Here is a 26,316-nt window from a genome sequence, read left to right on the forward strand (position 1 = left end):
CTAGTTCTTTAAGGTGTAAAGTTAGTTGGTGAATTCGGGATTTTTCTATTTTTTTGAGTGAGGCTCAGATGGCTATGTATTTCCCCCTTAGGACCGCCTTTGCAGTATCCCATAGGTTTTGGACTGATGTATTTTCATTCTCATTGGTTTCCATGAATGTTTAAGTTCTTTTTTGATTTCTTGATTGGCCCAAACATTATTGAGCAGAGGTCTTTAGCTTCCATGTGTTTGAATTTCTTCCAAATTTTTTCTTGTGATTGAGTTCCAGTTTTAAAGCATTATGGTCTGAGAATATGCAGGGAATAATCTCAATCTTTTGGTATCTGTTGAGACCTGATTTGTGACCCAGTATGTGGTCTATTCTGGAGAAAGTTCCGTGTGCGCTTGAGAAGAATCAGTCTTCTGTTGTTTTAGGGTGGAATGTTCTGTATATATCTATGAGGTCCATCTGGTCCAGTGTGCCATTCAAAGCTCTTGTTTCTTTGTTGATTTTCTGCTTAGATGATCTGTCTATTGCTGAGAGTGGAGTATTGAAGTCTCCTACAATTAACTTATTGTTATCAATATGACTCTTCATTTTGTTTAACAGTTGGCTTATGTAGATGGATGCTCCCATGTTGGGGGCATAGATATTTACAACTGTTAGATCTTCTTGTTGGATAGACCCTTTAAGAATGATATAGTGTCCTTCTGTGTCTCTAACCACAGTCTTTAGCTTAAAATCTACTTTGTCTGATATAAGAATTGCTACTCCAGCTTTCTTTTGAGGTCCGCTGGCATGGAAGATGGATCTCTATCCCTTCACTTTCAGTCTGGATGTATCTTTAGGTTCAAAATGAGTCTCTTGTAGACAGCATATGGATGGGTCCTGTCTTTTTAGCCAATCTGCAACCCTGTGCCATTTTATGGGAGCATTTAGGCCATTCACGTTGAGAGTGATTATTGAAAGATATGAATTTATTGTCATCATGTTGCCTGTGAACACCGTGTTTCTATAGATTGTCTCTATAAATTTCTGTTCTATATCACTCTTGGGGTCTTTCTCCTTTTATAGAACCCTGCTTAATATTTCTTGCAGGGCCAGCTTAGTGGTCACATATTCTTTCAGTTTCTGCCAGTCTTGGAAGTTCTGCATCTATCCATCCATTCTAAATGACAGCCTTGCTGGATAAAGTATTCTTGGCTGCATGTTCTTCTCGTTTAGTACCCTGAATATATCTTGCCAGCCGTTTCTGGCTTGCCAGGTCTCTGTGGATAGGTCTGATGTTATTCTGATGTTCCTCCCTCTGTACTTAAGGAATCTCTTCCCCCTAATTGCGCTTAAGATGGTTTCCTTGGTTCTAAGATTTGTGAGTTTTACTATTACATGTTGGGGCATTGGCCTGTTTTCTTTGATCTTGGGAAGGGTCCTCTCTGCCTCTAGGACACGAATGTTTGTTTCATTCCCCAGATTAGAGAAGTTCTCAGCTACGATTTGCTCAAATATATCTTCTAGTCCTTTCCCTCCACCCCTCAGGGATCCCAATAATTCTGACATTGGAACGTTTCATGGTGTCACTAATTTCTCTGATTCTATTTTCACGGATTTTGAGTTGTTTTTCCCTGGCCTCCTGTTTTTTCTTCTTTTCTATTAATTGGTCTTCTACTAGATCACTAATTCGTTCTTCTGTCTCGCTTACCCTAGCTGTTTTATCTAGATTGAATTGGATCTCATTGATAGCATTTTTAAGTTCTGCCAGTTCAGCTTTCATTTCTGCCCTTAAGAGACTTTATGTTGCCATTAATCAATTTCTCCATTCTAGCTATTGTCTTCACAAGTGCTACCCCGAATTCCATCTCCAACATCTTGGTTATATCTGTATCCATTTGTAAATCTGTGGCAGAAGTCACAGTCTCTGAGTCTTTCCTATTTGGGGGGTTCCTCCTCCTAGTCATTCTGTTGAGGGATGGTTGAGGGAATGTACAGAGTCCAAATTATTGACCAAAACCCAAGCAAGATGCACCTGTTTTATAGGGACCTTACGGTTGCTGGCCTCTTGTTCTCCCAGCCTGTCTTCTGGGGGAGGGCCCTGCCGTACTGTTACTCAGGCAACCCTGTTTGGGCAGAGTTGCCCTGCCCCCTGTGGCAGGGGATGCGCTCAGTGAAAACCGGTTTTGGGGAGGCTTTTATTCTCTGGCGGCTTTCCCTGGCAGCTTTCTGCATCTCTTCCGAGAGTCTGAGCAGAAGAGACCATTTCCAACCCTCTGCCTCAGAGCAGAGAGATCGCAGTATGTTCTTCAGTGAGCTCTCCAGGCCACAGTACCTCTGTTTCTGTCTGTGCTGCTATAAACTGCAGCATCCTGGGTTGTGCACCCCTCAGCAGTTCTCCCAGTCCTCACCTTGAGGTCGGGGCACGTCTCTGTCCTTTGTCCTTCTAAAACTGCCAGCCACCCCCAGTTTGCACGAGCAGCACCACCGCTCCAGGTTTCAGTCCAGGGAGATGCCCTAAAGTCCTTTCCCCACTGCTACCGGTCTGCGAGTCTGTGCCCTGTCCCCAGCGCGGGAGGCTTTATTACACTGGCGGTGTAGGATCCCTCCCCCTTCCGTTTATCTTCGGACATGTGCCCGCGGAATCACGGCTCCCAGCTTCATACCTTGAAACCAACTGCCTGCGATATTCTGTTTGTAGAGATCCAGATATGTCTTCTTACATCTCAGGCTGATTTTGTGGGTGTTCAGAGTGGTCTGGTAGATATCCAGCTCAATTCCAGGGACTGGTTGGAATAGGGTCCCTCCTCCACCGTCTTTTCCTGAACCAGAAATACTTATTTTTACTGTTCTTGTGTTTCCTACTTTTCATACTCTCACTTATGGTCTTTCCTTTCCACTCAAAGGGTCCCCTTTAATATTTCATGAAGGGCTGGTTTAGTGGTCATGAACTTTAGTTTTTGTTTGAGAAACTCTTTATCTCTCCTCCTATTCTGAATGATAGCCTTGCTGGAAAGAGTAGTCTTGGCTGTTGATTATTCCGTTTCGGCACTTGGACTATATTATATCACTCCCTTCTGGCTTGCAGTTTCTGCTGAAACATCTGATACTTACAGGGTTTCTCTTGTATATAGCTGTGTTTCCTCTTGCTGTTTTTACAATTTTTTTTGCTTTATCACTACGTTATGTCATTTTGATTACTATGTGTCTTGGTGTGGACTTACTTTGGCTGATTTTTTGCCGGGGGATCTCTGTGCCTCCTGGATCTTGCTACCTGTTTCCTTTGCCAGATTAGGGAAGTTTTCAGCTCTTAATTCTTCAAATAAATTTTCTGCCCCCTTTTCTCTCTCTTCTTTTGGGAACCCTACAATGTGAATGTTATTATGCTTGATGGACTCACTGAGTTCCCTAAGTCTATTCTCATGTTCATAAATCTTTTTTCCTCATTTGTTCAGTTTGATTGTTTTCCATTACTGTCTTCTAGTTCATTATATTGTTCCTCTGCTTTCAGCCTGCTATTTATTTTATCAAGTGTATTTTTATTGATTGTGTTCTTCAACTCTGAATGGTTCTTTATGTTTTCTATCTCTCTCAGGCATATTACTTGTATCTGTTTGCTTAGGTCTCTTCCTGTGTTTTTGTCCTGTTCTTTCATTTGTGACATATTCCTCTGTCTCCTCATTTTGCCTAGCTCTCTGTGTCTGTTTTTTTGTGTTAGGAAAGTCAGCTACATCTCTTATTCTTGAAAGTAGTGGGCAGGATGTGCACTTTTAAGTAGGTGAATTTTGTCCATTTTTGTTTTGTTTTGTTTTTTGGTAACTCTTTGAAAAAATAGGGTGGAATGTGCTTACTGCATTTCATCTGGAACAGAAGTTCCAGTAGCTGTACTTGATACTTTTGTACTCCCCAGGATCCTCTTACCTCTTTTGGTAGTTAGCCACATTTTAATACTTAGTAATTCTTGATATTACATTTTTCCTGTTCAAGTTACTGGTGTGCTATTCATGTCCTGACTGGACTCTGGCTGATATGCAATTTTTGGTAATGATAAAGCTTAGGGTATCACCATGAATGTGGATGGTGCAGGGACAATGAGCAAAGAAACTGAGGGGTTGGAAGGATCACCTACATCAGAGCTGAAGTCACAGAAGTAACAGGAGAGAGAAAGACGGTATGCCAGGATTCACCGACTCAGCACCTTTACCACATTATGCCGTGGACAAGAGGCATTTCAACAAATGAACCCAGCTCTGATAGACTATCCATTTTCAATCCTGAGTCAAACATTCTGCATGAAACAGCTGTCATTGTTGGGTAACATCAAGAACCCCACTCAGGGGTCAGGAAATCTAGTTCTAATTCCAGATTTATTATGTACATTCTAGCCTTATGACTTCAGTAATATATTTCCCTTATTTGAATCTAGGTTCAAAATACATTTCCTCATCTGTGAAATAGAAGGTTCATTTCTCTTCTGTTGCCCCCTTAGAAGGGCTGTAAAGGCAGTTTGTACACACCACATTATCTAAAATACCCATGCTAGAGATGAAGCCTTTCCACTTCCAGCTGCTCAGGTACATAGGTTCTACAGCAAAGCATGTCTTTTGTCCTTGCCCCTGCTCTGATCCAAGTCTTCTTTTGTTTCCCTTTGGACAATGCTACAGCCTACCATCCATCTCCCTGACAATTCTCCCTCATATACTTCCCAATGAGTCTTTCTAAAACAATAAATATATCCTCTAAAATCTACCATAGCTGCCCATTACACATTTAGGGATCTCTATGATCCAGCCTCAGTGAGTCTTACAGCCATACCTCCTCCTCACATAGCCCTCTCCTGTCCCCAAAGCATATCACTTTAGGAATCCACACAGGTTAGCTTGCTGATCTACAAACTTGTTATTTCTCATTTAGATTCCTTTGAATAAACTGTTACATCTACCCAGAATACCTTCTTTCCCCACCTTTGATTGGTAAAATAGTATTTTTTCCTCAAGATAACATAAACACAATTCTGAGGACACAGATCTTCTTCACACAATAGGCAGTGGCCTTTCCCTTCACTGAGGTTCCACTGCATTTGACTTATTCTTCTCTGGAAGGAACTCACCACAATGGTTTTATACTCTGTTTTTAAACATGCTATGTCTCCTTCACTGGCCAGAAACATTTCTTAGGCAGGGCTACATATTATTTGCCCCTCTCTAGCACCCAGAAGAAGGCCTGGAATACAGTAGGTGCCCAGGGAACATTAAGTAGATTGCTAAGGTAGTGCATGGGGTTAAAATGTCAGCATGGTTTGCAATGAGGACAAATTTGAATTATATATGGAGACTATATAGTGTGTGTATGATTTATGAGACTATGTTTGAGAATGTAGGGGTACAGATATATGGTTTGTAAGGAAGAAGTGGTTTGTGTGTGTGCTCTGTGCATATGTGCCATACGAACACAGGAGAAACTTCCCAGGGCTTGCCCTCTCTACAACTTGGGTCCATACTCGTCTTCCATGGCATTGGCCTTAACTCCTCCCCACCCTAGCCCCTGCTTTCCTACCTTAATTGTACATCACTCTCCAGCCCATAGGCCCCTTGTTCAACAGCTTTCTCAAAGGACATCATGGTATTCTCAGGCCCCAGCTGTGGAAGAAAATAACATCAGTCACCATGCCTCAGGGTCTTTCCTCTCAATATCTCTTTTATGGCTGGGAGGGAGCCCAGTAACGAAAGGGCTTTAGGAAAATGAGTTTGGATCCCTTGGCTCTTTTTTCGAAGAGCCTGCCTATATTCTCCTCTACCCAGATTCTGGGACTTTGCTCATCTGAGGTAATGTCACTGGGCACAGTACAGAAAAATAAGTTAGGTGATTGGGTTCATATTCAACCTCTACAATTAACTCATTCTTATCATTTCAAGCCAACCCCTTTTCCTTTCCAGGGGTTACCATGCTTCTGAGGTCCCATTCTCTCACCCACACACCCCATGTATACCTCTACCCACCCATGCTCAGACCTACCATGGGTGCACCTCTATGTCCAAAGAAGTCTGGCTTGGGTCCCAATTTACCCTCTTCCTGAATGCAGGGAGAATAAATCCCCAGTGGCATAACATAGAGACATAAAAGGATAAGGAAAAAAGGCAATCCAATAGCCACCTGTAGAGCTGAAAAAGTTGGAAGAGAGAGAAGTGAGAACAAAGCAGAAGCGGAATGGAGAACCATCTCAAGCAACTAACTACCCAGCAGTAAATACCCAGTCTATTGGTTTCACTGACTCTGTGGACTGGCTGATTTACTCTCTATTTCTGTCACATCCCTGCTTATTTTCAGTGATTTTAAAGTATAGGGATATCCAAACATCAGCAATACCATTAAGAAAAAATTACTGGAACTCTAAATTTATAAAGGAATGAACTGTGAAGGACATAGGATGGAGAAAATGTTAAGGAATACCTTCTCAGAAGGAAGAGTAGTTTGGCTGGTTCTGAAAAAGCCCTGAAGCCTGTAAAGATAAGCCTAAAATGCCCATATTTAAGACACTGCAAAATAGTGGAAGGAGCACTAGTTGACAGAAATCTTAGTTCAAAGCCACAGTCTACCAGTTTCTAATTGTGTGACTAAGGACATGTTGCTTAACCTCTCTGCATCTTCATTTTCTTCATTCTGAAAAATGGAGGTTTCTTGCTGCTAAAATCTACCTCACAGAATTGATATAACAGTAATGAGTAATAATAGGTAATCAATAAATATTAGGTATTTGCTCCTCTTTCTCTCTCTCCTACACACCCACACACACACACAGCCTGTCCACAATATCTGTTATCACTGGTCATTCCCCCAACACTTACTATTTTAGACCTCTGAGAATTTTACACATTTGCATATTTTTAAGTTACCACTTATGCTCCAATCACTTGCAAATCTAGATATCCAGCTCTAACCTCTCAACTTTGTGAGTATATTACATCTCTTGGTTCTTTCTCTGTCATAATATGTCATCTTGTATCTTCTGATTCTAGCTAAAATTTAGGAAATGAAAAAGAGTTCATTATTATCTCTTTTAAGATCCTGCCCCAGAAATATTGCCTAAAATTCACTTCCACTTACTCATACACGCATGTACAAGCACACAATGGCAAAAGTATCAATCCAGTCTTTCTTTTACCTGCATCCTCCCACAAGTCAGGAAGCAAACACTACTTATTTAACCAAGAGTAAAAAGAGAGACAGTAAAGAAAGGAAGATCCTACTTTTTTAGTAAAGGTGCTGCGAGAAAATTTTATTCTCAAAACGACTTAGTATATAGCTCTGATTCTCTTTTGTTTCCATATTAGGAATGGAGAGGCAATCAGTGGCTGGGGCAGACATTTCTGCTTCTGCTGTGAGTCAGGGACTCACGGGACACTGCTTTGAATTACTAGGATGGAACAAGGGATATCTGGACCTATCATAAGTTCATTAGTTGAAACTAGTAATATCTGATACAAACTAAACTTACTGTGACTTGTACAATCACTCTGGTCAAATAAAATTAAAATGTACCTCTATTCTCACCCCACCCTTAATCCATTCCCAGACAATCTGTAACAACATAGAGAAAATTCTTATTTTTCTAGAAGAAGAATCCCTCTTAAGAAATGGCTAGGGAAATGCTATGACAAGCCACATATGGTTGTGAGTTCGACCACAAAGAGCATGTAGGAGTAACAACCTAAATGAATTTCAAAGAGGTGTACTGGTAGCAATCTACCAAACTCGCATTTTGCTAAGTAGAGAACACAAGCTAAAGTCAAAGCTCAAAGAAACAGGTAAGATTCTACCACATGACATACCTTCTTCTTCCAAATGGATCAAGTAGAAGCCTACAGGCCAGGAAAGGATAACCATCACAGTTATGCTGCTCAGGTGCACGTAGGGAGCAAAGATCTGGGAGAAAGCCAAAAGTTAGGCTGAATACATCTAGATAGACAGTGCTAGACCTATAGGATGATGCTTACCTGCAGTGACAGCCCAGCTGTCATCCACCTTTCTTGCCAGTACTTGCATAAAATCCACAAAAAAAATGAGCATATCAGAATCACTAGCAGAACCAGGATCTGGGGAAACAGAAAGAATCTCCTGACTACTAGGCACTAGGACTGAATCAGAACTGTTCTTGGGAATTGTATATGTGTCCCAACAATGTCAGCGACCTCATTTCCTCATCCTTTTACTCTAACCATCTTGCAAATCTTCAATATGGAATGGAGCCAACCACTTACCTTCTCTGTGCATAAATAAGTCTTTGCTGGACAGCATGGCTGGGAAAAAAATTACTCAGCTATGTGGTCTGATGCCTTTACTAATTTATAATCTCCGGCCTCAACTGTGCCCTTAACATTGCTTAGCACCTTTCAACCAGCTTCAACAGTGGCCATTACAAACGTTCACTACTTTTCTATATGACTCAATACAATCACAAATAAATAGTATTTTGTACTTGCCTTTTCAATGTATGCCTTCCCCAACAGACTATAATGTTCACGATATCAAGGATGATGTTTATGATTATATCCTTACTGCCTTGCAGAATGTTTGGCACAGAGTAGGCGGCCAATAAATATTTGTTGAACAAAGGGAAACAAAAATCTGCCTGCCAGAACACTACACACTTCACAGAGAAAAAAACATTGAGACAAAGAAAACACAACTTTATCTCCTTAAATGTATAGTTTTTTTTACATCTGTACTGTCCCCTAAAGAGTGTTTAGTTACCTCCTTTCCATAATCTATTTATTAAAGTAATTGAATCCATAATTAAACCTTCTCATAAAATACCTCCAGGCTTTGCTGGCTTAAATGGCTAATTTACCAAACACTTAAGGAATAAATATTTCCAATCCTTAACAAACTCTTCCAGAGAATAGACAAAGAGGGAACATATTCTGACAGCCAACAAAACATTCATGCCCGAATTCAACAAGGACATTACAAAAAAGAAAAAGTACAGGTACACTTCAGACATAACTGCAGATTCAGTTCCAGATCACCACAATAAAGCCATTATTACAATAAAGGAAGTCAGATGAATTTTTTGCTTTCCCAGTGCATATAAAAGTTATGCTTACACTATACTATAGTCAATTAAGTGTACAATAGCATTATATCTTAAAAAACAACATATAGGGAGGAGGAGCAAGATGGTGGAGGAGTAGGAGACCTAAATTTCTTCTGGTCCCAGGAATTCAGCTAGATAGTTATCAAACCATTCTGAACACCTATAAACTGAACAGGAGATTGAAGAAAAGAATAGCAGCAATTCTATGAACAGAAAAGCAACCACTTTCTGGAAGGCAGGACATGCAGAAGAGTGAATCCGAGGTGATATTCAGGAAGATACACCGCAGGGGGAGGGAGCCTCCGTCAGCCGGCTACCAGTAAGTGATAGAGCAGCAGAGCACAAAATCGGAACTTTTAGAAGTCTGCTCCACTGAGGGACATAGCTCCAGTGGCTAAGCGGGGTATGGAACCCTCACTGGGACAGTGTGGTCTCAGGACCCTTGGGGTCACATGAAGACCGAGGGTGCCTGAGTGCAGAACTCCCAGGTATCAAAGCAGGGAAGCCAGCTAAAAAGACGGAGCTGAGGAGTGGGCTCTCAGCTCGGAGTTGCCATAAACCGTGATCTGCGGCCCATTTGGGCCGCTGTTCATCGAGCCGGGACCCAACAAGCAGCAGATCCGGGGAGACTCCCCTTCTTCCCCGGGAGGAGTGGCACAGGAAAACACTGCAGGAATCTGCTGGGTTTGGAGACTCCAAACGGGGTCATGTGCCAGAGACAAAAATGCTCAGTCACAAGCCGGGTGAGCTCGGAGAGTGGCCGGAGACCAGGGAGACAGGAGTGATGGACTGCTTTTCTCTGAGGGCTCACTGAGGAGTGTGGCCCTGAGTTCTTGGCTCCTCCAAGATGTTGGTTGAAAAAGGAAAAAAGAAAAATTCAATGTAAGTTTTTCGTTCTTTAAAATTTTGGGATACAGTTTCTTTTAACAGATCAAAATATACCCTAAATCTAGTGTATGGCTTTGTTCTAGTCTCCCACCTGATCACATTTTCTCCTTTTTTTAAAAAAATTTTTTTTCTTTTTTCAACCAACTTCTTATCTTATTGATTCCTTTTTTAAAATCTTTTTTTTTTTTTTTTTCCTTTTTTTCCCCCTGGTTTCGGGTCTCTTCTGATTTGTTTAGTGTATATTTTTCTGGGGCCTTTTAGCATTTTGTTCTCTCATTCATCTATTCTCCTCTGGACAAAATGACAAGATGAAAAAACTCACCTCAAAAACAAGAACAAGAGGGAGTTCCAACTGCCAGGGACCTAATCAATATGGACATTAGTAAGATGTCGGAACTAGAGTTCAGAATGACAATTATAAAGATACTAGCTGGGCTTGAAAAAAGCATGGAAGATACTAGAGAATCCCTTTATGGAGAAATAAAAGAACTAAAATCTAACCAAGTTGAAATCAAAAGGGATATTAATGAGGTGCAATCAAAAATGAAGGCTCTACCAAGATGTCCATCGAGAGAGAATGGATAAAGAAGATGTGGTATATATATACAATGGAATATTATGCAGCCATCAAAAAGAATGACATAAGTCAATCAGAGAGAGACATGTATCACATGACCTCACTGATATGAGGAATTCTTAATCTCAGGAAACAAACTGAGGGTTGCTGGAGTGGTGGGGAGTGGGAGGGATGGGGTGGCTGGGTGATAGACATTGGGGAGAGTATGTGCTATGGTGAGCACTGTGAAGTGTGCAAGACTGTTGAATCACAGATCTGTACCTCTGAAGCAAATAATACATTATATGTTAAAAAAAAAAAGAAGAAGAAGAAGATAGCAGGAGGGGACGATTGAAGGGGGGGAAATTGGAGGGGGAGACGAACCATGAGAGACGATGGACTCTGAAAAACAAACTGAGGGCTCTAGAGGGGAGGGGGATGGGAGGATGGGTTAGCCTGGTAATGGGTATTTAAGAGGGCACGTTCTGTATGGAGCACTGAGTGTTATATGCAAACAATGAATCATGGAACACTACATCAAAAACTAATGATGTAATGTATGGTGATTAACATAACATAGTAAAAAAAATGGAGGCTCTAACTGCTAGGATAAATTAGGCAGAAGAGAGAATTAGTGATATAGAAGACAAAATGATGGAGAATAAAGAAGCTGAGAAAAAGAGACATACACAACTACTGGATCATGAGGGGAGAATTCAAGAGATAAGTGATACCATAAGATAAAACAATATTAGAATAATTGGGATCCCAGAAGAAAGAGAGGGGGGGGCAGAAGGTATATTGGAGCAAATTATAGCTGAGAACTTCCCTAATATGGGGAGGGAAACAGGCATCAAAATCCAGGAGGCATAGAGAACCCCCCTCAAAATCAATAAAAATAGGTCAACATCCCAACATCTAATAGTAAAACTTGTAAGTCTCACAGACAAAGAGAAAATTATGAAAGCAGCTCGGGACAAGAGGTCTGTAACCTACAACAGCAGAAACATTAGATTGGCAGCAGACCTATCCTCAGAGACCTGGCAGGCCAGAAAGGACTAGCATGATATATTCAGAGCACTAAATGAGAAAAATATGCAGCCAAGAATACTATAACCAGCTAGGCTGTCACTGAAAATAGGAGAGATAAAAAGCTTCCAGGACAAAAACTAAAAGAATTTGCAAACACCAAACCAGCCCTACAAGAAATATTGAAAGGGGTCCTCTAAGCAAAGAGGGAGCCTAGAAGTAACATAAACCAGAAAGGAACAGAGACAATATACAGTAACAGTCACCTTACAGGCAATACAATGGCACTGAATTCATATCCTTCAATAGTTACCCTGGGGGCCCCTGGGTAGCTCAGTCATTAAGCGTCTGCCTTTGGCTCAGGCGATGATCCCAGGGTCCCGGGATCGAGCCCCGCATTGGGCTCTCTGCTCCGCGGGAAGCCTGTTCTCCCTCTCCCACTCCCTCTGCTTCTGTTCCCTCTCTTGCTGTGTCTCTCTCTGTCAGAAACTAAATAAAATCTTAAAAAAAAAAAGTTACCCTGAATGTAAACGGGCTAAATGCCCCAATCAAAAGACAGAGGGTATCAGATTGGATAAAAAAACCTGACCCATCGATATGCTGTCTGCAAGAGACTCATTTTAGACCCAAAGACACCTCCAGATTGAAAGCGAGGGGGTGGAAAACCATTTACCATGCTAATGGACATCAGAAGAAAAGCTGGGGTGACAATCCCTACATCAGACAAATTAGATTTTAAACCAAAGACTATAATAAGAGATGAGGAAGGACACTATATCATACTTAAAGGGTCTATCCAACAAGAAGATCTAACAATTTTAAACATCTATGCCCCTAACATGGGAGCAGTCAATTATATAAGCCAATTAATAACAAAATCAAAGAAACACATTGAGAATAATACAATAATAGTTGGGGAATTTAACACCTCCCTCACTGAAATGGACAGATCATCTAAGCAAAAGATCAACAAGGAAATAAAGGTTTTAAATGACACACTGGACCAGATGGACTTCACAGATATAATCAGAACATTCCATCCCAAAGCAACAGAATACACATTCTTCTCTAGTGCACATGGAATATTCTCCAGAATAGATCACATCCTGGGTCACAAATCAGGTCTCCACTGGTACCAAAAGATTGGGATCATTCCCTGCATATTTTTGGACCACAATGCTTTGAAACTAGAACTCAATCACAAGAGGAAAGTTGGAAAGAACTCAAATACATGGAAGCTAAAGAGCATCCCACTAAAGAATGAATTGGTCAACCAGGAAATTAAAGAAGAATTTAAAAATATTCATGGAAACAAATGAAAATCACTACTGTTCAAAATCTTTGGGATGCAGCAAAGGCAGAGTATAGAGCAATACAAGCCTTTCTCAAGAAACAAGAAAGGTCTCAAATACACAACCTAACCGTACACCTAAAGGAGCTGGAGAAAGAACAGCAAATAAAGCCTAAACCCAGCAGGAGAAGAGAAATAGTAAAGATCAGAGCAGAAATCAATGAAATAGAAACCAAAAAACAGTAGAACAGATCAACAAAACTAGAAGGTGGTTCTTTGAAAGAATTAATAAGATTGATAAACCCCTGGCCAGACTTACCAAAAAGAAAAGAGAAAGGATCCAAATAAATAAAATCATGAATGAAAGAGGAGAGATCACAACCAACACCAAAGAAATACGAACAATTATAAGAACATATTATGAGCAACTATATGCCAGCAAATTAGACAATTTGGAAGAAATGGCTGCTTTCTTAGAGACGTATAAACTACCAAAACTGAAACAGGAAGGAACAAAAAACCTGAACAGACCCATAACCACTAAGGAAATTGAAGCAGTAATCAAAAATCTCCCAACAAACAAGAGCCCAGGGACAGATGGCTTCCCAGGGGAATTCTACCAAATATTAAAGAAGAATTAATACCTAATTCTTCTGAAACTATTCCAAAAAATAGAAGTGGAAGTAAAACTTCCAAACTCATTTTATAAGACCAGCATTACCGTGATCCCAAAAATGGACAAAGACCCCATCAAAAAGGAGAATTACAGACCAATAACCTTGATGAACATGGGTGCAAAAATTCTCACCAAAATCCTAGCCAATAGGATCCAATAGTACATTAAAAGGATTATTGACCACGACCAAGTCGGGTTTATTCCTGGGCTGCAAGGTTGGCTCAACATCTGCAAATCAATCAATGTGATACAATACATTAATAAAAGAAAGAACAGGGGCGCCTGGGTGGCTCCGTTGGTTAAGTGGCTGCCTTCGGCTCAGGTCATGATCCCAGGGTCCTGGGATCGAACCCCGCATTGGGCTCCCTGCTCAGCAGAGAGCCTGCTTCTCCCTTTCCCTCTGCCTGCCACCCTGCCTACTTGTGCTATCTCTCTGTCAAATAAAGAAATTAAAAAAAAAACTTTAAAAAAAATAAATAGAAAGAACAAGAATCATATGATCCTCTCAGTAGATGCAGAAAAAGCATTTGACAAAGTACAGCATCCTTTCTTGATAAAAAACTCTTCAGAGTGGGGGCGCCTGGGTGGCTCAGTTGGTTAAGCGACTGCCTTCGGCTCAGGTCATGATCCTGGAGTCCCTGGATCGAGTCCCACATCAGGCTCCCTGCTCGACAGGGAGTCTGCTTCTCCCTCTGACCCTCCCCCCTCTCATGTGCTTGCTCTCTCTCATTCTCTCTCTCTCAAATAAATAAATAACATCTTAAAAAAAAAAAAAAACTCTTCAGAATATAGGCATAGAGGGTACATACCTCAATATCATAAAAGCCATCTATGAAAAACCCACAGCGAATATCATTCTCGATGAGGATAAACAGAACTTTTCCCCTAAGGTCAGGAACATGGCAGGGATGTCCACTATCACTGCTATTCAACACAGTACTAGAAGTCCTTGCCTCAGCAATCAGACAACAAAAAGAAATAAAAGGCATCCAAACCAGCAAGGAAGAAGTCAAACTCTCACTGTTTGCAGATGATATAATGCTTTATGTGGAAAGCCCAAAAGACTCCACCCCAAAACTGCTAGAACTCATACAGGAACTCAGTAAAGTGGCAGGATATAAAATCAATGCACAGAAATCAATGGCATTAAACTGTGAAAAGAGCCAAGATGTCCATCGACAGATGAATGGATAAAGAAGATGTGGTGTATATATGCAATGGAATATTATGCAGCCATCAAAAGGAATGAGATCTCGCCATCTGCAACGATGTGGATGGAACTGCAGGATGTTATGCTGAGCGAAATAAGTCAATCAGAGAAAGACATTTATGATATGACCTCACTGATATGAGGAATTCTTAATCTCAGGAAACAAACTGAGGGTTGCTGGAGTGGTGGGGGGTGGGAGGGATGGGGTGGCTGGGTGATAGACATTGGGGAGGGTATGTGCTATGGTGAGCACTGTGAATTGTGCAAGACTTGAATCACAGACCTGTACCTCTGAAACAAATAATACAGTATATGTTTAAAAAAAAAAAAAGAAGAAAAAGATAGCAGGAGGGGAAGGGTAAAGGGGGGGAATCGGAGGGGAGACGAACCATGAGAGACAATGGACTCTGAAAAACAAACTGAGGGTTCTAGAAGGGAGGGGGTGGGAGGATGGGTTAGCCTGGTGATGGGTATTAAAGAGGGCACATTCTGCATGGAGCACTGGGTGTTATACACAAACAATGAATCATGGAACACTACATCAAAAACTAATGATGTAACGTATAGTGATTAACCTAACAATAAAAAATTTTTAAAAAAGAAAAAGCAATCAATGGCATTTCTATACACCAACAAGACAGAAGAAAGAGAAATTAAGGAGTCGATCCCATTTACAACTGAACCCAAAACCATAAGATACCTAGGAATAAATCTAACCAAAGAGGCAAAGAATCTGTACTCAGAAAAACCACAGAATACTCATGAAAGAAATTGAGGAAGACACAAAGAAATAGAAAACATTCTATGCTCATGGATTGGAAGAACAAATATTTTGAAAATGTCTAAGCTACCTAGAGCAATCTACACATTTAATGCAATCCCTATCAAAATACCATCAACTTTTTTCAAAGAAATGGAAATTTGTATGGAACCAGAAAAGACTCCAAATAGCCAGAGGAATGTTGAAAAAGAAAAAGAAAGCTGGTGGCATCACAATTCTGGACTTCAAGCTCTATTACAAAGCTATAATCATCAAGACAGTCTGGTACTGGCACAAAAACAGACACATAGATCAATGGAACAGAATAGAGAGCCCAGAAATGGACCCTCAACTCTATGGTCAACTCATCTTTGACAAAGCAGGAAAGAATGTCCAATGGAAAAAAGATAGTCTCTTCAACAAATGGTGTTGGGAAAATTGGACAGCCACATGCAGAAGAATGAAACTGGACCATTTCCTTACACCACACACAAAAATAGACTCAAAATGGATGAAAGACCCCAATGTGAGACAGGAATCCATCAAAATCTTTGCAGAGGACACAGGCAGCAACCTCTTCAACCTCAGCCACAGCAACTTTTTCCTAGAAACATCCCACAGGCAAGGGAAGCAAGAGCAAAAATGAACTAGTGGGACTTCATCAAGATAAAAAGCTTTTGCACAGCAAAGGAAAGAGTCAACAAAACCAAAAGACAACGACAGAATGGGAGAAGATATTTGCAAATGACATATCAGATAAAGGGCTAGTATCCAAAATCTATAAAGGACTTATCAAACTCAACACCCAAAGAACAAATAATCCAATCAAGAAATGGGCAGAAGACATGAACAGACATTTTTCCAAAGAAGACATCCAAATGGCCAACAGACACATGAAAAAGTGCTCAACATGGCTCGGCATCAGGGAAATCCAAATCAAAACCTCAACGAGATACCACCTCACGCCAGTCAGAATGGCTAAAATTAACAAGTCAGGAAACGACAGATGTTGGCGAGGATGCGGAGAAAGGGGAACCCTCCTACACTGTTGGTGGGAATGCAAGCTGGTGCAGCCACTCTGGGAAACAGTACGGAGGCTCCTCAAAAAGTTGAAAATGGGGACGCCTGGGTGGCTCAGTCGGTTAAGCGTCTGCCTTCGGCTCAGGTCATGATCCCAGGGTCCTGGGATCGAGTCCCACATCGGGCTCCCTGCTCCGTGAGGAGCCTGCTTCTCCCTCTGCCTCTGTCTCTCTCTCTGTCTCTCATGAATGAATAAATAAAATCTTTAAAAAAAAAAAAAAAAAGTTGAAAATAGAGCTACCCTACAACCCAGCAATGGCAGTACTGGGTATTTACCCCAACGATACAAATGTAATGATCCAAAGGGGCACCTGCACCCCAATGTTTACAGCAATATTCACAATAGCCAAACTATGGAAATAGCCTAGATGTCCATCAACAGATGAACAGATAAAGAAGATGTCATATATATATATATTTATTTATATATATATATATATTTATATATATATATACACACACATATACATACACACACACACACACACACAGGAATATCATGCAGCCATCAAAAAATTGAAATCTTGCCATTTGCAACGACGTGGATGGAACTAGAGGGTATTATGCTAAGTGAAATAAGCCAATCAGAGAAAGACAATTATCTTATGATCTCACTGATATGAGGAATTTGAGAAACAAGACAGAGGATCATAGGGGAAGGGAGGGAAAAATGAAACAGGATGAAACCGGAGGGGGAGACAAACCATAAGAGACTCTTAATCTCCGGAAACAAACTGAGGGTTGCTGCAGTGGAGGGGGGTGGGAGGGATGGGGTGGCTGGGTGATGGACATTGGGGAGGGTATGTGCTATGGTGAGTGCTGTGAATTGTGTAAGACTGATGAATCACAGACCTGAACCCCTGAAACAAATAATACATTATGTTAATAAAAAAAAGAAAAAAAACAATGTATATATCTCAATTCTAAAATACTTTATTGCTAAAAATGTTAACCATCATCTGAGCTTTCAGTGAGTCATAATGTTTTTGCCAGTGGATGGTCTTGCCTCAGTGATGATGGCTGCTGATTCATCAGGTGGTGGTTGCTGAAGGCTGGGGTGGCTGTGGCAGTTTCTTAAAATAAGACTACAATGAAGTTTGCTGCATTGATTGACTGTACCTTTCACGAATGATTTCTCTATAGCATGTGATGCTGTTTGACCGTGTTTTACTCACAGTAAAACTTCTTTCAAAATTGAAGTCAATATTCTCAAACCCTGCCACTGCTTTACCAACTGAGTTTATGTAATATTCTAAATCTTTTGTGTAATTTTAACCATCTTCACAGCATCTTCACCAGTAGATTCCATCTCAAGAAACCACTTTCTTTACTCATCCATAACAAGTAACTGCTCATCCATCCATGTTTTATCATAAGACTACGGCAGTTCAGTCACATCCTTGAGCTCCACTTCTAATTCTAGTTCTCTTGCTATTTCCACCATGTCTGCAGTTACTCCCTCAAGTCCTGATCCCCTCACAGTCATCCATGAGAGTTGAAATCCACTTTTTCCAAACTCCTGTTCATGTTGATATTTTGACCTCTTCCCATGAATCACAAATGTTCTTCAGGACATCTTCAATATTGAATCCTTCCAGAAGGTTTTCAATTTACTTTGCCCAGGTCCATCAGGGTCACATGAATCGCATAGGATTCTATGATCTACCCAACACCAAACTTATTTATGATTCAAAGGATACAGGCAATTAGAAGGTACATATAAAACATTTTCTCTTGGAGAATTGTGAATCTGTTAAATGCAGCTACTCATAAAAATGTCTTTCCTCTTCTATATTAGGATACATTCTGCTCTTGGGACTTAAAATGTGGAGTGTGTTTTTTTTAATTGAAATATAGTTGACACACAATGTTCCAAAAGTCTCAGGTGTACAACATAGTGATTGCGTAAATCTATATATTATGTTATGCTCACCTCAAGCTACCATCTATCACCATACAACACTATTACAATACCACTGACTATATTCCCTATGCTATACCATCTTTCATCTCTGTAACTTATTCATTCTGTAACTGGAAGCTATACCGTCCACTCCCCACTTAATTACCCCCTTTTTGCTTATCCCCTCCCCTCTGGCAACCACCAGTTTGTTCTCTGTGTTTATAGGTCTGTTTCTGCTTCTTGTTTGTTCATTTGTTTTGTTTTTTAGAGTCCACATACAAGTGAAGTCATATGGTATTTGTCTTTCTCTGATTTATTTCACTTAGCATAATATCCTTTAGGCCCATCCACATTGTTGCAAATATCAAGATCTCATTTTTTATGGCTGAGTAATATTCCATTACGTATGTATACCACATCTTCTTTATCCATTCATCTATTGATGGACACGAGCTGCTTCCATATGTTAGCTACTGTAAATAATGCTACGATAAACACAGGGGTTCATATATCTTTTCAAATCAGCATTTTCATTTTCTACAATTCTCTATGTTACACTATGCTCACCCCAAGTGTAACTACCATCTGTCACCATGCAACACTATTAGAATACCGTGGACTATATTCCCTATGCTGTACCTTTTATTCCTGTGACTTATTCATTCCTTAAGTGGAAGCCTGTATCTCGTGCTCCCTTTCACCCATTTTGCCCAATGCCCCCTACCCCCGCTCCCCTGCAACCATCAGTTTGTTCTTTGTATTTATCAGTCTGATTTTGCTTTTTGTCTATTCATCTGGGTGTTTTTTAGATTTCACATGACTCTTGGTAGTGACCATATGATCATGGTGTCCCAACTCCAAAACAGATGGTGATCTCAATAAGGCCTATTTTTTCACTTCTCAATCTACATTCTTTCCCTGTAAGATCTCATGATTTCAATTTTGATCTATTCTAATAACTCTTAAATTTACATTTCCAGTTCATACTTTTCATTTGAGAAAGAGGAAATTTAAGGGGACCACTCAGAGTTTGATATGTTCCTGGGTTTAAGGAAAAACAAAATATGGTATCAAACCATGCCTGAAAAAAGTCTACAGAAAGGCAAGAGGCTGTGGCTGGAGGTGCTCAAGCCCATGGCAGAACAAAATGAGGGAGGCTATCTTGGAAATGAGCTGCATGTCCACAGATGGGGCAAAGATGTTGTTTTCTGTGGAACAGATTCAGATCCTTTGAGAGACACCATTCTGGAGTCATTTTAAAGGGCTCCAAACTAGGGGCGCCTGGGTGGCTCAGTCGTTAAGCATCTGCCTTCGGCTCAGGTCATGATCCCAGGGTCCTGGGATCGAGCCCCACATCGGGCTCCCTGCTCGGCGGGAAGCCTGCTTCTCCCTCTCCCACTCCCCCTGCTTGTGTTCCCTCTCTTGCTGTCTCTCTGTCAAATAAATAAATAACATCTTAAAAAAAAAAAAAGGGCTCCAAACTAAGGGAAGGTTAAAAAGACCTCAAGAAATTTCCGGGTGTATAGGAAGACAGACACTGACTCCACCAAGAAAGGTGTAGTCAAGGTTCTCAGCAGAAGGGTCTCTGAAAATACACACAGAAAAAGCCTATCAGATAAAAAGCGAACAACTGTACATTTATCTGGTCCTGACAGCATCAACCCCAGATGACCCTCTTACCCCTCTTTGTGCAACTGTGTTCGTTTATTCTATCTCCTTTTCCCCTGTGCCCTATTCTGGTGAAAAGACAGGTAAAAGGACCATCATGCTCTCGCTATCACTGCAGGTTTCCAGGCCTGGGTTAAGTCCAAATAAGGAGAGGAAAAAATCTTATAATGTTGCAGTTTGGGTTATTACAATGAACTGAAATTTTTAATGACTAAAATGAGAATGTTCTTATGACTATAAAGGACTGAGAAAGTAATGGAGTTTGCCTAAGATGTGATGGGAAGAACAGAGTCACAGAGTGAGTTTAACAAGGAGGGGTGAAAAAAAAAATAAAGTTTGCGTTCAGTTCCTTCAGTAAATCAGTTATATCTGTTAGAAATTTAATTATTTCCGTTAAAACAGTGTAAACAGATCTCTTCTTTCTAAGGGGAACAATGAAAGAAAGGGTGACTCTACTTAACACTGAGTGCCTAAGAGGCACATTCAGTCCTGGCCCAAGAGCTCCTACAAAGGTTCAGTGTCCTACCTTATGAGACCAGTGCAGGTTTGGTTCATACCCTTCCCAAACCAACAAAAATGCAAGTACCTGGAAAAGCAAAGAAGAAAAAGGAGGTTATTTTGAAATCACCAAGTTGCTAGGCAAAGCACTGTTCTGTAGCTCAAAATTCCTTTCACAGTCTAGCACTACATTCACTTCTTGCTATACCTGCACTTTGCAGCCTCTGGTAGTTTGCCATGCTGCTCCCCTGCCTGAGAAGCTCTCCCTCCCCATGCCACTGATGCTTCTTCAAAGGCAGTTCAAAGGTCATCTTCTATTTGTAACATTCACCAGCACCCCCAGGAAGAATTATTCTCGTTTCTGGAGTCTCATGACAATCACCACACTGATATCCTTCCTGAGTTCCTACCAATTTCTTTTCCCCATGATGAACTGTATTCATGGTATTACTTAGACACACTTGTGAGAGAAAAGACGGCAGAGGCCAGCCCTTCCAATGGGTTATTTAAAAGTTCTCTCTTGAGGAATCGGTGCCATTGTTACAACTGTTAACTACTGTTGTTAACCTGATATTTAGTCAATAAATCTTAATCAGATTTGAATCTAATCTAAACAAAATCAGAACCCTTAGATGCTCAGGATATTAATGAGAGTTGGAATGTATAAAGTTCTTAATCTTTTTATCGAAATAATTTTATGTATCTGATTTCATTTGTTCTTTTTCCAGCCCCATAAAATACCATTTTATTAAATATTATCATTCGCATTTGAAAGAAAAGAAATGGAGGCTCAAAGGGTTATATGACTTGACCAAGGTTACGAAGTAACCTAACAATAGAAATAGAACTCAGGTCTTCCTCTTTGTGCACTGTTGTTGCCACTGTATGTACCCAAAAAGAAGTAGGGTAGAGTAGAAACTTTGTTGTAGTTATAATATATTGCCTTGTTGGACACTAGAACTCATTCCCACCTTAGAAGCTAGCTATACCATTTCATGTTCACTGTGTATAAAAGCAGTACAAGTCAGTGGCCAGAGTTTGGCCCAGAGCACATCCTTCATCTGCATTTTCCCCATTAAAAAGAAAAGTTTCTAACCAGCCTCCCTGCCTACAGCCACCCTCCACACCACAATTTCCAGGATGGTTTTCCTAAAATAGAAATCTGATGTATGCCAAATGTCTTAGCCTTATTTCCAGACCTTCCAAAATCTGTCACAAGCCTATCTTTTTAGCTATGTTCCCCATTATTCTTCATTATGCCCTACATGCTAACAGAACTGACCCTGCCCTGTTATCTAGCCACACTCCGTATTTTTGTCTCGCCACCTTTGTCATAATGTTCCCACAGCCTGGAATGTTCTTCCCCCATCCCCATATACACATGTCCAAATCTACCACCCCTTCAAGATCACACATCAGTGCCACCTCTTCCAAGAAGTCTTACTTAATCCTCTTGGCTGAAAGTCACTTCTTCCTTCTCAGAACCCATACAGAACTTTTTTAAGGCTTCTCTGATGACAAATGTAATGTTCTGCTTGTGTCAGTTATTTTTGTCTATGAGTTAGTTGTCCTATTAGAGTTAACACTCATTGAATTAAGACACTTTCATAACTTTACATCTCATACCTATCTCTTTGAAGTGCCCTGCATGAAAATAAAAACTGCATGTTTTGCTGATCACTGTATACTCAGTACTTAGCACTCATACAGTGATTAATAAATTTTGTTGAAAAAATGCAAATGGCAATGGATTTGGTGGGTTGGGGTTTTCTCATCAGAAAGGAAATCAGTAAGGACAGGGAATTGTGAAATCAGAGAAAGATATATACGTCCTATGGATAAGTGGGCACTGAAAAACTCCCATTACCTGAAAGTTATCCTCCCATAGCTTTCCACTTCTACAGACTTTTCTCTTGCTTGGCCTGAATTTCTCATACCACACTACACTAGTATGTCAGGCAACAGAGACAGGGTCACTATTTGCCAAAAGACTTGATAAAATGTACTCTGCACCTGGACTAGAGGACTAACGTGCATTTGCACATTAGAATACGTTTAAAAAACTAGTTAATTTGTAAGGCCCAGAAAGACTGATTCTCAGGAGACAGGATATGAAATGAGGTAGTTCAATATGTAAAGGTACTGCTAATGTGAATCTGGAGTGTTGAAAATAACAACATTGAACCATAAAATAGGCTATGAAACAAGATTAAAAAAAGGATGTTCTGCCACCCTTTAAAAGGGAAGGTTGCAAGACAGATCCTTTAATAGCACAAGCCTTTCTTTCCTTCATCCATCCTTTGTGCCTAAGATTCAAGTAGCTGATGTAAACCCCAACTCTGCCAAGACAAGAGTGATCTTATTTTATGAAGGTTCTCAGCACCTATTGGATACTATCCCAGACAGGAGCACTTCACGAGGCTACTCAGAAAGGAGTAAGAGAAATGCAAAATATTACTCACCAACTGCAATGAAATATTACTCACCACCAGCAATGTACAGTAGGCAGCCAGGATCCCAAATAAACTCAGCAAAACAATGGACCAAAAGAACCAGTATCCTGTGCCTAGAAATATGACCCTGCAAAAATGTGTTTCAATCCTTAAAACATAGCAGAAATTAGTAGTGTCTGTGTCAAGGGTGGGGAACAAGACTGGACTAAATGAAGCATAAGAAAATGGAAGGAGGTAAGAGAAGCAATCTGAGAACAGATCTGTGAAGAGCTTTGGAGATATTTAGTTGAGAAGTTTTAACTTTATCCTAGAGGCAACTGGGTACTTTACTGGGGGTCTGTATTAGTGGTAGGATTTTTTTAAGTTATTTAGAATATATACTCAAAAATTATGTCCTCTTTAAAAAAATAATATAATAATACAGAAATTCTGGAAAGTCAAAAGAGAAAAAGTCATCCTTAAGTTCATCACCTTAATAAAATTAGTATTTTCCATTTTGGCAGGTTCTTTGTCCATTTGCATGTATATTTTCTAAAATAATTGTAATTAGCTACCATATTAAATGCTCTATGCTAGAACTAGGAGATTTGGGTCTTTTAAAAACAGTTCAGGGGCGCCTGGGTGGCTCAATCCTTAAGTGTCTGCCTTTGGCTCAGGTCATGATCCCAGGGTCCTGGGATTGAGCCCCGTATCGGGCTCCCTGCTCAGCGGGAAGCCTGCTTCTCCCTCTCCCACTCCCCTTGCTTGTGTTCCCTCTCTCGCTATGTCTCTGTCAAATAAATAAATAAAATCTTTAAAAAAAATAAAATAAAATAAAAACAGTTCAAATGTGTTCTGTTCTGAAAGTAGGTTATAAGAGAAACCTGCTAATGATTTGCTAAGAGAAACAGTGTTATACTTGGTCTAGATATTATATGTCAAATAATTTACACTCATTTCCAGATAATAGAAATTAACTTCTCTCAATATAAAACCTGGAGAAATCATATTTTAATAATATAAAATATAGAATAATGAACATATAACCACATTAAAAATAACAAAGGAAATTCTCTTTGGTCAGGGGCTGTAAGACACACCCAGAAGAAACAAACAGACAAGCAGTCACCATATCGAGAACTATCACAAATCAAGACACTGGGAACAGTATTCTGTAGATGAGCTTACAACCAGAAATCAGAAATCATCCAATGTCAACAAATGAATCCAATAAAGCTGACAAATAGAATAACTTGCATCCAAGAAAACAGAGCAATAGAGCAATCAGAAAAGAATCACAAAACAAATATATTTCAGAATTTTAGAGAAATAAAGGGAGGATATAACAAGAATATGTTTTTGCCTTTTTTTAAAGATTTTATTTTAAGTAATCTCTACACCCAACATGGGAATTGAATTGAAAACCCCGAGATCAAGAGTCGCATGTTCTACTAAGCCAGCCAGGGGCCCCAAGAATATGATGTTTTAATACAAGAACAGGGATAATCAAAACAATCAAATAAAGTTCTTGAAAGAAAATGAAAGATGGACTTAATATCAGTCTAGATACAGCCAACGGATTAATAGAACAATTTAACCAAGAAATGATATTGGCTTTGCTTTCAAGTGAGAATGGAAAGCTAAAGTTTGCCATTTAATGGTGCCTCTATCTTTTCTAATCATTTCTCTAGCCACATTAGATTTTTTCCCCACTTCCTTTCAACCTTCTTTTGTATATTCAATCACATGTAAATATTATTATTAGTTTAGTTCAGCTCAAAACTCTCTCACCAAACTCAAGTGAAGTTCTCATCCACCTGCTATGAACTTCAGGCAAAGGAAGAGCTGTGATTTTTTTTTTTCTCTCTCCCTTTTCTACTTCTTCCTGTCCCATTCATCTGTACGTACTCTTGGTGGTGGTTTGGGGCAGGGGGTAGATAACAAAAGGGAGTGAGAAGAATGAAAAGGAGTTAGCTTAAGTGACTGACTACACATCTGTGGGAATTAAAAAAGCAAGTCTTTCTTGGCCATCACTCCTTTAATCTGGGAATATACAGTTGCTGATGAATATGCAGTAGGCTCACTCTACATGGATTGTCCAATTTAGGCTTCTTATGACTTAGTATTTTCAAGCAGCTTTCTCTCTGCTCCAGGTCATTTGTTTTATATACCCCAGCACCATAATCACATCCCCCTTTTCTCTATCATTCAATAGAGAAAGCCTGTTAGGAAGCCTAGTCAATGCAACTTTGTCTAAATCCACATTCACTGCACCAATGCTTAAAGAAATCTTCCAGGACCCCATCCCTGCTTTCCCATAGCTGCACAAGGCAGCTTTCTTGCCTCTTCCCAAATACATATCTTAGATACCTCAATTATATTAGTACCACCAATTGTCAGCTGACAGTAATTCTGAGGAAACAAAAAAAAGGCACATCATGGTGAGCCACTGAGAACTTTCACATAACATAAGGAATGGGGAGACAAGTTTAACCCCACAATACACACGGGGTTGGGGGGGTGGAGAAGAAGGAAAGTGACAGCTACCCCATCAAAAATTCTGCTCTACCTCTCTCTAGCTAAAGGTAACAACAACTAAAAAAGCTGGATATGGGGGCGCCTGAGTGGCTCAGTCGGTTAAGCGTCTGCCTTCGGCTCAGGTCATGATCCCAGGGTCCTGGGATCGAGCCCCACATCGGGCTCCCCGCTCAGCGGGAAGCCTGCTTCTCCCTCTCCCATTCCCCCTGCTTGTGTTCCTGCTCTGTGTCTCTCTCTGTCAAATAAATAAATAAAATCTTAAAAAAAAAAAAAATAAAATAAAATAAAAAATAAAAAAGCTGGATATGTTCTTTAAAATCTAAATGAAGGCATCAGGGAGCCAATAAACAGTGAAGAACTATGGAACCAAGATCCAAATAAGAGAGGAAATCAACAGACATAACTTGGCATTTGAATGATTTTTCTTTAGAAGTGACTGGGATAAAAAGGAGGGCTTCCTGTATCTTGCAGGGTTAGGAGGACAAAAAAGTGAGAAGGGTAATCTGATAAACACTATACACTTTGATTTGGGACCTTCCAAGGCTACATCCTAGGAATAAACACAATCCAGAAATACACTGCTTTTGGGGAACTGAATCCTAGCTTTGAACCATTTAAGTACATCAAACTAAATTAAGGTGAATAGGATTTGCTAATACACCTAGTTACTTGTCAGAGTAACTGAGAGGACATAATGTAATTCAAGGCCTCAAATCACCTATACA

The 26,316-nt window shown here is 40.1% G+C and overlaps 1 protein-coding gene across 1 annotated transcript in view; it reads right to left on the minus strand.

The window, feature by feature from the left end:
- GDPD4 (glycerophosphodiester phosphodiesterase domain containing 4) overlaps nucleotides 1-26,316 on the minus strand; it is a 109,240-nt gene that overhangs the window by 69,976 nt on the left and 12,948 nt on the right. Inside the window, exons 3-9 of the mRNA XM_078057501.1 lie at nucleotides 23,108-23,201; nucleotides 20,650-20,709; nucleotides 7,963-8,061; nucleotides 7,798-7,891; nucleotides 6,907-6,984; nucleotides 5,984-6,129; nucleotides 5,525-5,607 (exon numbers count right to left, since the gene is read on the minus strand). Coding sequence (XP_077913627.1) covers nucleotides 5,525-5,607; nucleotides 5,984-6,129; nucleotides 6,907-6,984; nucleotides 7,798-7,891; nucleotides 7,963-8,061; nucleotides 20,650-20,709; nucleotides 23,108-23,201 — 654 coding nt within the window. The remainder of the gene's footprint in view (nucleotides 1-5,524; nucleotides 5,608-5,983; nucleotides 6,130-6,906; nucleotides 6,985-7,797; nucleotides 7,892-7,962; nucleotides 8,062-20,649; nucleotides 20,710-23,107; nucleotides 23,202-26,316) is intronic.

The sequence above is a fragment of the Halichoerus grypus genome, chromosome 11 (genome assembly GCF_964656455.1).
Source record: "Halichoerus grypus chromosome 11, mHalGry1.hap1.1, whole genome shotgun sequence".
NCBI lineage: Eukaryota > Metazoa > Chordata > Mammalia > Carnivora > Phocidae > Halichoerus > Halichoerus grypus.